Source organism: Galeopterus variegatus, unplaced genomic scaffold, assembly GCF_000696425.1.
Source record: "Galeopterus variegatus unplaced genomic scaffold, G_variegatus-3.0.2 Scaffold1244, whole genome shotgun sequence".
NCBI classification, from domain to species: Eukaryota; Metazoa; Chordata; class Mammalia; order Dermoptera; family Cynocephalidae; genus Galeopterus; species Galeopterus variegatus.
Window position 1 is genome coordinate 253,734 of NW_007727355.1, and position 11,964 is coordinate 265,697.

Here is an 11,964-nt window from a genome sequence, read left to right on the forward strand (position 1 = left end):
AGGTTTATTTGGCTTATGATTCTGGGACAGCTGCATCTGGCATAGGCCTCAGACTGCTTCTACTCATGGCAGAAAGTGGCAGGCAGCCAGCAGGTATAAACAGATCACATGACGAGAGGAAGCAAGAGAGAGGAAGCAAGAGAGAGAGAGAGAGAGAGAAGGAGTCAGGGTCTTTTTAATCAATGAGCTGTCATGGGAACTAATAGGACAAGAACTCACTCATTAATACCCCCTCCCCCAGGGAGAGAACTAATCCATTCGTGAAGTATCCCACCCCCATGACTCAATCAGTTTCCAACACTGCCACACTGGGGATCAAATTTCCACATGAGTTTTGGAGGGGACAACACATCTAAACTCCATCACCCCCTAAAGAGATTGTCCTTTAGAGGCTCAGAGCTGCTCTAGTTTCTGGTTTTTCTCATCTTTAGCAATTGCTTTGATTAGTGGGAACCCTTGTAATAAATGTGGGAATGAATAAATAAATTAATAAGCATATATGTACAAAACCTATATAAATATTTAATAAACAATATATTTATTATATACTTGCCATGTCTGGGCCAATATTTAATAAATATATACTTATATTTATAGTATAGATTCACTAGAATAATTTTTTGTTGCTTACTACCAAAGAATCCTAGCTAATATGCTAATGGTGATGCCTCTGTTGAATTCAAGCAATGGAAAGCTAGCTTAAACAAATAAACAAAAAAACAAAACAAAACAAAAGACACACAAAAAAGAGAATGCACTGGAAAGATACTGGGGTATCTTAGAAAATGGAAAGAAGAGAATACAGGGACTCAGTGTGGCTCTGGAGGACTCAGTAGAAGAGAAAACACTGCCCTTGAATATTTGCTTTTGATTTCTGCCTTCTCGATTCATGGTTGCAAAATGACTGCGACATCTTCAACATTACAACAGTGTCCAAAGTCCTCCTTAGAGAGTTGCGAATGGTGTGACTCAATTTCAGTGACTCCTAAGCTCTGTGTCTGCTTCAAGTTGCAACTTCTCAAAGCAGAACACCTGATTGGTGCAGCTGGGATAAGTACCTCCTCCAGTGGGGTATAGGGTCTCATGATACCAATGGCCAGTTGGGGGAGGGCACCGCTATGTTCTGGGTAGCCATTATGAACTAGGTGGCCGATCTGGAGATGGGCATGACCTTGTTTACTGGTAGACAACAGCACCAGGGTGGAAAACAAGATGAAGGTGGAGATACAGGCTGGGAAGCCAGTTTACCCATGTGGCCCAGGCTAGTTCCTCAACTTGTGATCTTTGAGCTGGTTCCATGGTCACCCAGGGAGAGCCATGGGCTGCCCTAGAATCAGGAGGACTTCTGCTTTGGGAACCTGTACAAGTGCCCAGTTCCTAGGCTCATAATGCTGACCTTGTAATGGATGAATGTCTTCCCCACACCCACCACTGTGTTCTGCCTTTTTGAGCCAGCATCCTTTAGACCAGGGCTCTGCAAATAACAGATAGTCCTAGTTAACTGGGTGCTATTTCTTTATAAGATATGATGCAGGCATTTAAGGAGACCTTCACAAGAGGAAGATTTTATTGGGGAAGTGTGTAATTGAGAACGCAAGCTGGCTGTCCTCAAGTTGGCAAGTGCAGAAGAAAACACTTGTTTCTGAGCTCACATGAGACATCCACTGTGGTCCACACAGATCTGGAGGAGACTTTTTTTTGGAGTCAGAATCCTCCATCAACTGCCATGGCCTTGAGACATTGAAATATTGGTGCACATGTTCATGTCACATTAATTGTACTTGTAAGCCAGTGAGACCTGGGACCTTTAGGTCAACGGCACTAAGAGGTAGGTGGCATTATGCATATTTTGAGGATGCAGAGGTGGAGAGTCAAAGATGTATGTTACCTTCCTGAAGCCCTGAGTTAGTGACTAAGGTAGGGTGGATTCAATCCCATGTCACTTAGATCCCAAGGCCTGTTAATTGGGATGCTTTGATTTCAACAAAACACCCAACTAAGAATGGCTTAAACAGTGATCTTAATTTTTATAAAAACGAAAGTCTGGAGGTAGATGGTTCTGGAATAAGTTAACTCAGCAGCTTAACACTATGAAACTGCTTGGTTTTTTCCATCTTTCTGCCCTGCTATCCCTAGGGTACAGAGATAGTAAAATATTGTCCAAGGACCTCTGGCATCCCTGAGATCCTTTCAGGGGTTTCTTGATGTCATAATAATATGAAGATACTATTTGCCTTTTTTACTCAATGATTCTCTCATGAGGGTACAATGGAATCTTCCAGAGGCTACATGATGTATAACAGCATCATGCTCTCTGAGGGCCAAGGAAATGTGTGCTTGTGTAGTCATGTGCTTAAAAATTTTTTTGCTTTCATTTTTTAATATAGTAAATCTTTTTTTATTTATTTTTTTTTGGTGGCTGGCCGGTACAGGGATCGAACCCTGGACCTTGGTGTAATCAGCACCATGCTCTAACCAGCTGAGCTAACTGGCCAGCTTAATGATATAATAAATCTTGATAGATGTAATTCACATAAAACAATGCTCTTTTGGTTTCTCAGTAATATTTAAGAACATAAAAGGGTCTTGAGACCAACAAATTTGGGAACTATTGTTCTCAAGTATTTGTTTTGGCTCTCACCCTTGTTTCCTCGTGGTTGCAAAATAGCTGCCACTTTTTGAACATCACAACAATATCCAAAGGCTTTTTCACTGGACCAGATTTCAATAATAAGACTTTCCCAGAAATTCCCCATCAGGACTTCCATCATGTCTCATTGGCTAGAATTTTATCACACATCCATTCCTTCACCAGTCATTGGCAGCAGGGATGACTCATGCCTTGGGGCTAAGTCCTGCATCCCTGAAGGACATGTCCTCCTGATGTCTGAACAAAATTTGAGTTTATTTAGCAAGGAGAAATGGGGTATATATAACTTAAGATATAGATTCAGCTGATGTAAGAGAGACTTCAAATAATAGTGGCTTAATGAAGTTAGAAATTTATTTCCCTCTTATATAACATCTAATCATAAGCTTCTGGGGCTGATGGGAAAGCTCTCTTGTGCCAGGGATCCAGGATCCTTCTATACAGTCATTTTGTCATCTCTAGGCCATTGCCCTTATCTGCATTATATAAGAAGCTACCCCATCACACCTGCATTCCATCATAAAGAGGGTAAGAGAAAGGTATGCTCCTTCCCTTTAAGAGCACAACCTGGGGGGCTGGCCCGTGGCTCACTCGGGAGAGTGCAGTGCTGATAGCACCAAGGCCATGGGTTCAGATTCTACGTAGGGATGGCCGGTTGGCTCACTGGCTGAGTGTGGTGCTGACAACACCAAGCCAAGGGTTGCGATCCCCTTACCAGTCATCTTTAAAAAAAAAAAGAGAGAGAGAGAGAGAACAACCTGGAAGCTGTATCCTGTCCTTCTGCTCATGTCTCATTGGCCAGAACTTAGTCACATGGCCATGTGTAGCTGCAAGGGAGTCTGGGAAATGTAGTCTTTAGCTCGGTGGCCATGTGCCCAGCTAAAATCAATGCTGCTACAGAAGAAGGGGGAAAATTAAATTAGCTTACACCATTTGTTTTTTTCTCCTCCCTGGTCTGGGGCTTGCCTCCTCAGAAGGATGTGTCCTCCTAATATTGAACCAAATCAGTTTGGTTAATGAGGAAGAAGAGAAGGTGGTTATTGAGGGCTCACTCCCCACTCTCTGCTGTAACCACCATATTCTTGGTGGTCTTATTGTTAGTTATTACCTTGACTCATTTGTTATTCACCAAAAATTGGTGGAAGCCTTTGAAACAGTTTCTGTTGCTACCATAAATAGAACTCTGATCCTTCTCATAAGAAACTCACAGGTCCTTGGGATCTGGTTTTAAATCTAGGATTCTCAGCTGGGTGATGGGGCTGGACCATGTGACCACTCTGAGAATCAGTATCTTCTTCTATAATGTGGTTATGCTAATACCTACCTGGCTGGGTTGTCTTGAGGAAGAAATGAGAGTCTGGGAATAACAAACTTTGCCAGTTTAGAGATAGGGGTCTAGAACATAGTAGGTGTCTAATTATAGCAGGACAGATAATTCATCCACACACAACGTTATCCAACAGCAAAGATGAGCAATCATGGGATTCTGAAGAGGTGCAGCCACACCACCTGGCTTCCAATTTCCCTCCTCCTCCCCCAAGAAGACTTTTCTGGTTGCCTCAGCCCACAATATTTTCTCTTTGTCTCAGCTATCTAATGCTGTATAACAAATCACCCCTAATATAGAGGCTTGAGGGCCAACCCCGTGGCACACTCGGGAGAGTGCGGTGCTGGGAGCGCAGCGGCACTCCCGCCGCAGGTTCGGATCCTATATAGGAATGGCCAGTGCGCTCACTGGCTGAGCGCGGTGCAGGCGACACCAAGCCAAGGGTTGCGATCCCCTTACCAGTCACAAAAAGGACAAAAAATATATAGAGAGAGAGGCTTGAAACAATGACAACTTTTATTTTGCGTATGAGTCTATAATCTGGGTAGGGTTTGACAGGGACAGCTCATCTCTGCTCCACTTGGCATCAGTTAGGGGTATCAGCTTGAAGGCTGGGAAGAGGACTGAAATCACCTGAAGTTTCATTCATTCATGTGTGTGGTGACCGGACTGAGAAGAATCAAACAATGGGGGCTCCTCCAGTATCTCTCTCTATCTCTCTATGTGGTCTCTCTGGGCTTTTTCTCCAGCAAGGAGGCTTCAAAGGTAGCTAGTCTTACTGTACAGTGGCTTGGAGCTACAAAGTCTCATGCTCTGAGATAAAGAGGGGAAGGTGGAAGACATAATTCCTTTTACAACTTAACATCAGAAGTCACTTTCACTTCATGCTGTTTGTTAGAAGCCCATCACTAGAATATTATATCATCTTTCCTTGTCTACAAGGCTAAAGCTGACTCATGACCACATTTCATCACACAGGAAGGGCAAAGAGAAATAGAGAGGGTAAGCCTTACTTAAGTGGCTTCTTAAGGACTGACTGACCTGGAAGTAGTAGACATCATTTTTGTTCTTATCCCATTGGCCAGACCAGGTCACAAGGCCAGCATGAGCTGCAAGGAATGCTGGGAAATGTAGTCTCTCATTGGGTAGCTGTGTGCCCAGCTAAAACTTGGGAGGTATTATTTCTAAAGGAAGGGGGTGGGGTGGGGGGAGAATATAGATAGAAAGTTGGCAGATAGTCTTTGCAGCACTCACTGAATGAATGAATCAATAGAGTAATGGATTGAGTAATTGATCTATTGATAATAGGATGACTGTCAAGATCAGCTGAAAGATTGACAGGTGAATGATTGACAAATCCTGGGTTGATTAATTGCCTGGAAGGTGGCAGGTGATCGACTGGCTAATGACTGAGGTTTGGACAGAGGGGCAGCCCTGCTCTACCTCCCCTGTCTGACAAGCCCCCTCCCCATGTCTCTCTCTGCTCCAGTTCAGCAATGTCACCTTCTTACTCTTTGGGCCTCTCATGATGTTCTTGATGCATCCCTATGCCCAGAAGCGCTCCCGCTACATCTACGGTGTCTGCATCCTCTTTATGGTCATAGGTAGGTGTGGGTCTGTGACAGGGATGCGATGGGGGTGAGGAGGGGTGACTGCCTTGACCACCTGCCCTTGCCTCTGCCACTCTAGGCCTGTTCTCCATGTATTTCCACATGACGCTCAGCTTCCTGGGCCAGCTGCTGGATGAGCTCTCCATCCTGTGGCTCCTGGCCAGTAGCTACAGCATATGGATGCCCCGCTGCTACTTCCCTGCCTTCCTAGGGGGGAAAAGGTAGGGTGGGAGCTGGCTGTCTGCACAAGATGGGGCCTCTAGTGACCCATGTCTGAGCTCACCTGGGCCCCCTGGAATCCCCACCCCTGAGCCCTTTGGGGGCCCTTGGAATCCCTCCCTTGACCATCCCAGCATTCTCTCCTACCTGCCTGATTTGCCTGGGTTTCCAGAGACCAATCCTCTGATCCCACTGGTTTCCTGGAATTCCTTCTTTGATCCCACCTGATAGCCAGAGACTATTTCCACACTCTGTCTGAGCCAACTGGGAGTCCTGGAGCCCATGCCTAAACTTACCTAGACCCCAGAGACCCCTCCCCTGAGCCTATCACCTAGGCTCCCTGCAGTCTTTCATCTGATCCTCCTGAGATCCCTGGGTCCCTCTCTTGACTCGACTAATCCCACACTCACCCTAAACCCCTCTGAAACTCTCTCCTAACCCTACCTGACTCACCTGAGCCTTCCAGGACCCTCCCATCACTCCTGGTATCCCTGTAATTCTTCCCTAATCTCTCTCAGGTTTCCAAGAACCCTTGTCTGACCTCTTCTAAATTCACCTGGGCCCAGGGATCCATTCTCCCGTCCTACCTGGGCTCCCCTGAGCCCCTTGCCTGACCTCATCTGAGTCCTGGGAAGCTTCATGAATCTCCTGAGCCCCCTGACCCTCTCTTCTGATCCTACCCAACCCTCCCTGGGTCCCCCATTAGACCCTGCCTGGGCCCACCTGAGGTCCTTGGGACCCTGGGCTGAGTCCTCGTGGGAAGCTCCAGACCCTTTTCTGAGCCCAATTGGACTCCTCAGAACCCTTCCCTTTTCTCATCCACCTTGGCCAGTAGATCTCTAAGTGACCCTACCTGAACTCCCCAGGACCTCCCCTTCCCCCCTGTTCAGCTAAACCCCTTTCCCTCCAGGGCCCTGTTCATCCGCCTGGTTATGATCACCACTGTGGTCAGCACCTTTCTGTCCTTCCTGCGGCCCACGGTCAACGCGTACGCCCTCAACAGCATCGCCCTGCACATCCTCTACATCGTGTGCCAGGAGTATAGGAAGTGAGTGGAGGCTGAAGGTGCCTGGGAGGTGCCCCCCACCCCAAGCACCCCTAATATTCACTGTGTTGCAGGCACTGAATTATCATTAACTGCAGGCTCGTGGAGGGGACGTCCCTTTGCCAAGATCATCCACTAATGAGTGGTAGGGCCAGGATTTGAACCTAAGTCTGTCTGACTGCAGAGCTCATCTCTTTTATGATGAAACCCCCCAAAACATACATACAGGTAGAGAGATTACCCCATAAACCTCCGCACCCCCACTAACCAACCCCAACAACCAGCACATTTTGCCAACCTGTGTTACATATTTCCTTCGGATTTCATATAATTTCACCCCTAATTTTTTCAGGATTTAATGCTCCCGATAAAGAATATTTTTTTTAACTTTTAAAATTTTTATTTATTTATTTATTTTTAAAGATGACCGGTAAGGGGATCTTAACCCTCGACTTGGTGTTGTCAGCACCACGCTCTCCCAAGTGAGCCACGGGCCGGCCCTCCTGTTTCTTAAAGATGCCTTCTGACACCTGACTTTGTTTAAACCAGGATCCAAACATGGTCTCTTAGGTCTCCTTTATTTCATAACAGTTCCTGCCTCCTTCCCCTTTTCTTTGTGCCCCTGATTTTACAGAGAAACGTAGTCATTTGATAGCATGATTTGTGTTCCACGTTTGGCCAACCACTTCCTGCAGTATCTTTTAATGTGTTTGTTTATTTTCTTGTATTTCCTGAGGTTTCTTTCTCCTTCCTTCCTTCCTTCCTTCCTTCCTTCCTTCCTTCCTTCCTTCTTTCTTTCTTTCTTTCTTTCTTTCTTTCTTTCTTTCTTTCTTTCTTTCTTTCTTCTTTTAGGCCAGACTATTTTATGGGTAAAAAATATATAAAATAAAGAATATTTCATGGGTGATGCTGGATACTTCCTGTCCCACCCACCAGAACCCGGTAATGAGTGGTTGTCCCACCATCAGTGTTGTTAGGGCTGAGCAGTGGGTTTGGATGGTGTCACCAGTTCCCTTTGTTGTAAAGTTTTCTGCCAACCACCTAATGGTTTCAGCAGCCACTGGCGGTTTCAGTTGCTACAGACACACGGGACCTCGGTCCATGATCTTGCAAGGGGTGGCTGAAGGGTGATTTGCAGATTCTATTATTCCTCCTGCCCTAATTATCTGGAGCTCTTTCTTCAGTAAAGACTTTTGCTCATCAACTGTGAAATACAGTTGGAACAGGAAAGGTGAAATAGATGACTGACTCTTTTCCCCTTACTCATCAGTTTCCAGAGTAATGAGTTGGTGCCTTTGCCATCTCCAGTAGAGACAACAAAGTGGATTTTTAAAAGTGTCATGGGGGCTGGCGGTTTAGCTCAGTCGGTTAGAGAGGGGTGTTAATAACACCAAAGTCAAGGGTTTGGATCCCTGTACCAGCCAGCGGCAAAATAAATAAATGAATAAATGAATGAATGAATAAATAAATAAATAAATAATCATTATGAACTCAGGGGATTTTTTAAAGTTCTGAAGTATTTCAATCTATTGCAGTCATTATGCTATTGTTAAAAAACGTTTTATTTTGAAATAAATACAGACTCATGGCAAGTTGCAAAATAGTAGAGTCCCACAGACCCTTCTCCCACTGTCCCCCAAAGGTAACATCTTATGCAACCATAGTACAATTGGAAAAGGAGGAAATTGACACCAGGAAGGTGGTGCAAAACTGTTAACCAGACCACAGACTTTATTCAGATCTCACCAGTTCTTATTCATTATGCATTCTGATGTCCAAAGCAACCCATTCTATTTTATTTTGTTTATTTATTTATTTTTTTTAAAAGATGACCAGTAAGGGGATCTTAACCCTTGACTTGGTGTAATGTCCAAAGCAACCCATTCTATTTTATTTTGTTTATTTATTTTTTTTTTTTAAAAGATGACCAGTAAGGGGATCTTAACCCTTGACTTGGTGTTGTCAGCACCACGCTCACCCAGTGAGCAAACCGGCCACCCCTATATGGGATCCGAACCCGTGGCCTTGGTGTCATCAGCACCGCACTCTCCCAGGTGAGCCACAGGCCAGCCCAAACCAACCCATTTTAGGCTAGCGGGCAGAGCTTGTGCTTTTAACCATAAAGGAGTTGCTGTCTCATTCGTCCTCAGTATGCTCTTTCCCAAGAGACACAGGCTTAGCTCTGCTGTTGGAGAAACAGATTTTGGTCTTGAGCTGTCCCAAGACATGGCCTCCAGAGAATGCACCCGCCCCCCCACACCAGATGCACACACACACAAACATAAGCTTTCACACATTCACCCACAGGTGTGCACACACTTATATCCCAAAATGCACAAGCACAGAAGAGTTTATCGGTTAAGAATAAAGATTATGCAATCAGACAAACTTGCTTTAGATCTCAGCTCTGCCACTTACTAGCTGTGTAACCATCAGGTGTGGGATAACATAATCACCTGTGCCTCAGTTTACTCATCTACAAGTGGCTGTGAGGACTGAGTTACTATCTGCAGGACTTTTAGAACCGCACCTGGCATGCTGTGAATGCTCAGCATGTGTTAACTCTGAGCACGTTTTAGGCACCCTCTGCCATGTACCTCTAAGCCCTGCTCCATCCCCCTCCCAGCCTGCCAGCCTCATCTCCTCATTTCCCATCAGAGCCTTCAGCCACCACTATCTGAGTCAGGCCCTGGTCTCCTTTCTTCCCTCCCTAGGACCAGCAATAAGGAGCTTCGGCATCTGATTGAGGTCTCCGTGGTTTTATGGGCTTTTGCTCTGACCAGCTGGATCAGCGACCGTTTCCTTTGCAGTTTCTGGCAGTGGATTCATTTTTCCTACCTGCACAGCATCTGGTAAACACTTTCCCTAGGGCCCGGGGACCCAGAATGAGAGAATTTGAAATGTTAGAGCTTAGATCAGGAGGCTGGGGTGGGGAAAGAGAGATGGGAGACTCAGCAGTGGGGGGAAGGTTTCAGGAGGGGAAACGAGACCCAGAAGGCTCCTTGGATGACCAAGATCCATAAGCAGGAAGACCAGGGTGGGGCTAGGGGCATCTTGCACCCTAACAACCCTCTCCCTGCATCTCACAGGCATGTACTCATCAGCATCACTTTCCCCTATGCCATGGTCTCCATGGCCTTGGTGGACGCCAGCTACGAGATGCCAGACCAAACCCTCAAAGTCCACTACTGGCCTCGGGACACATGGCCCGTGGGACTGCCCTACGTGGAAATCCTGGGTGCTGACAAGAACTGCTGAGACCTGCCAGCCTCTTGACTATCCAGCCACTCACCCCGACTTGTCTGCATCTTGAGAGAGGCCTGGATCAGGACTCGAGCCCGGGGGACACTCGTGGTTCCTTCCTCCATCCCCCTTTCCCCATCCTCCTTGTCCTGTCCTGCCTCGCCCCGAGACAGGGGATGGACTTCCTGAGTCTCTGAGCAGCAGTCTGATGACCCTGGGGGGCTTCCTGGAATGTCCCCCTCCATGACCCACCCTTGCCCTCTTTCATTTCCTCCTCGTGTCCACAGCTTCCTCATGGTCGTTGTCACACGACTTGGTGGGGCTGCATTACCAGGTGCTGGGAGGACTGCATTATGTGGTTTCTGCTGGGAATGATCCCAGGCTGGGGCTTGCTTCCTGGACATCTTATAAATATTGGTGGTGACCACCAGACTCCCTGAATCTGTCTTTGACCATGGCAAGGTCCCTGGTAGTTGGGGAGCATCCCAGAGAACACGCCTTCCAGGGACCTTATCTTACACGCACACATGTGTGTAGAGCCTGTGCAGACCCATTCACATGCTCCTGCAGACTTGTGGGGTCATTGTCACTGGTTCACAGATGGTCCAGACTGGGCAATCTGGGTACTGTGGGGATATGGGGCATCAGGGAGGAGTGAGAATGGCCAGTATAGGCTCTCAAAGCAGTGGCGGGGGAGGGTGTTTCCACAGTGGTTACGAGCACACGGCCCGGAGTCAGGCAGACCTCAGTTTGGATCCCTGCTCCCTGTTTTCTAGTTGTATAGTCTTGGGAAAGTGGTTTTTGCTACCTCTGAAGCTGAAGCATCTTGTCCATAAAATGGAAATAATATTCCTTCCCTTGTGGGGTTTCTGTGTGGATAAAACAAGCCCATGTATGTGACGTGCTTAGCACAGAGTCTGGAAAATATCCATCTATACATCCTTTTTTTTTTTAAAGATGACCGGTAAGGGGATCTTAACCCTTGACTTGGTGTTGTCGCAAATATCCATCTATACATCCTTTTTTTTTTTTTTTTAAAGATGACGGTAAGGGGATCTTAACCCTTGACTTGGTGTTGTCAGCACCACGCTCAGCCAGTGAGCGAACCGGCCATCCCTATATGGGATCCGAACCCGTGGCCTTGGTGTTATCATCACCGCACTCTCCCGAGTGAGCCACGGGCCGGCCCCATATACCCATCCTTTAATTCAGCTGCCCATTCATTTATCCACCCACCCATCCACGCATCCATCCATCCACCATTAACTTATCCATCCATCATTCATCTATCCATCTACTGAGCTCTTCTTTGAACCATCCATTCATCCTTTCATTTGCCCACCCACTAATTTACCCACCCATCCATCCTTTCTTCTGTTATCTGTCTTTTTATCCGTTTATCAATTCATTCATTTATCCATCCATTCGCTGAACCATCTGTTCAGCCACCAACTCATCTATTCACTTATCCATCCATCCATGCAACCATCCAGATACCAATTATTCATCATCATCCATCACTAATTATCCTTCCATCCATCAATTTATTGAGCCATTCATCCGTCCATTTACCCAATTATTTATCTATTTTCTCATTCCACATCCATCCATCTGTCCATCCACATTTAGCCACTCATTTATCCATTTGTCTATTCATCTATCCACCCAAATCATTCAATGGTCCTTCCATTCATCTATTGTCCACCTATTCATTCATTCATTATTCATTCATCCCTTCAGCAAATGTTTTTATTGAGTTCCTCCTCCATGTCAGGCACCAGCCTCTGCGACACTACCCTCAAATACATAGAGTTTCTATTATGTCCCACACTGGCCTCTTTGCAAGACAAAGAAAAGCAAACTCCCTCCT

General features: G+C 46.2%; 1 protein-coding gene across 1 annotated transcript in view; it reads left to right on the plus strand.

Moving 5' to 3' along the window:
• The window catches only part of ACER1 (alkaline ceramidase 1), a 22,614-nt gene extending 12,296 nt beyond the window's left edge, over window positions 1-10,318 (plus strand). The window contains exons 2-6 of the mRNA XM_008575834.1: window positions 5,467-5,581; window positions 5,667-5,808; window positions 6,717-6,854; window positions 9,566-9,703; window positions 9,941-10,318. Coding sequence (XP_008574056.1) covers window positions 5,467-5,581; window positions 5,667-5,808; window positions 6,717-6,854; window positions 9,566-9,703; window positions 9,941-10,109 — 702 coding nt within the window. The 3' untranslated portion in view covers window positions 10,110-10,318. The remainder of the gene's footprint in view (window positions 1-5,466; window positions 5,582-5,666; window positions 5,809-6,716; window positions 6,855-9,565; window positions 9,704-9,940) is intronic.
• The last annotated feature ends 1,646 nt before the right edge of the window (window positions 10,319-11,964 follow it).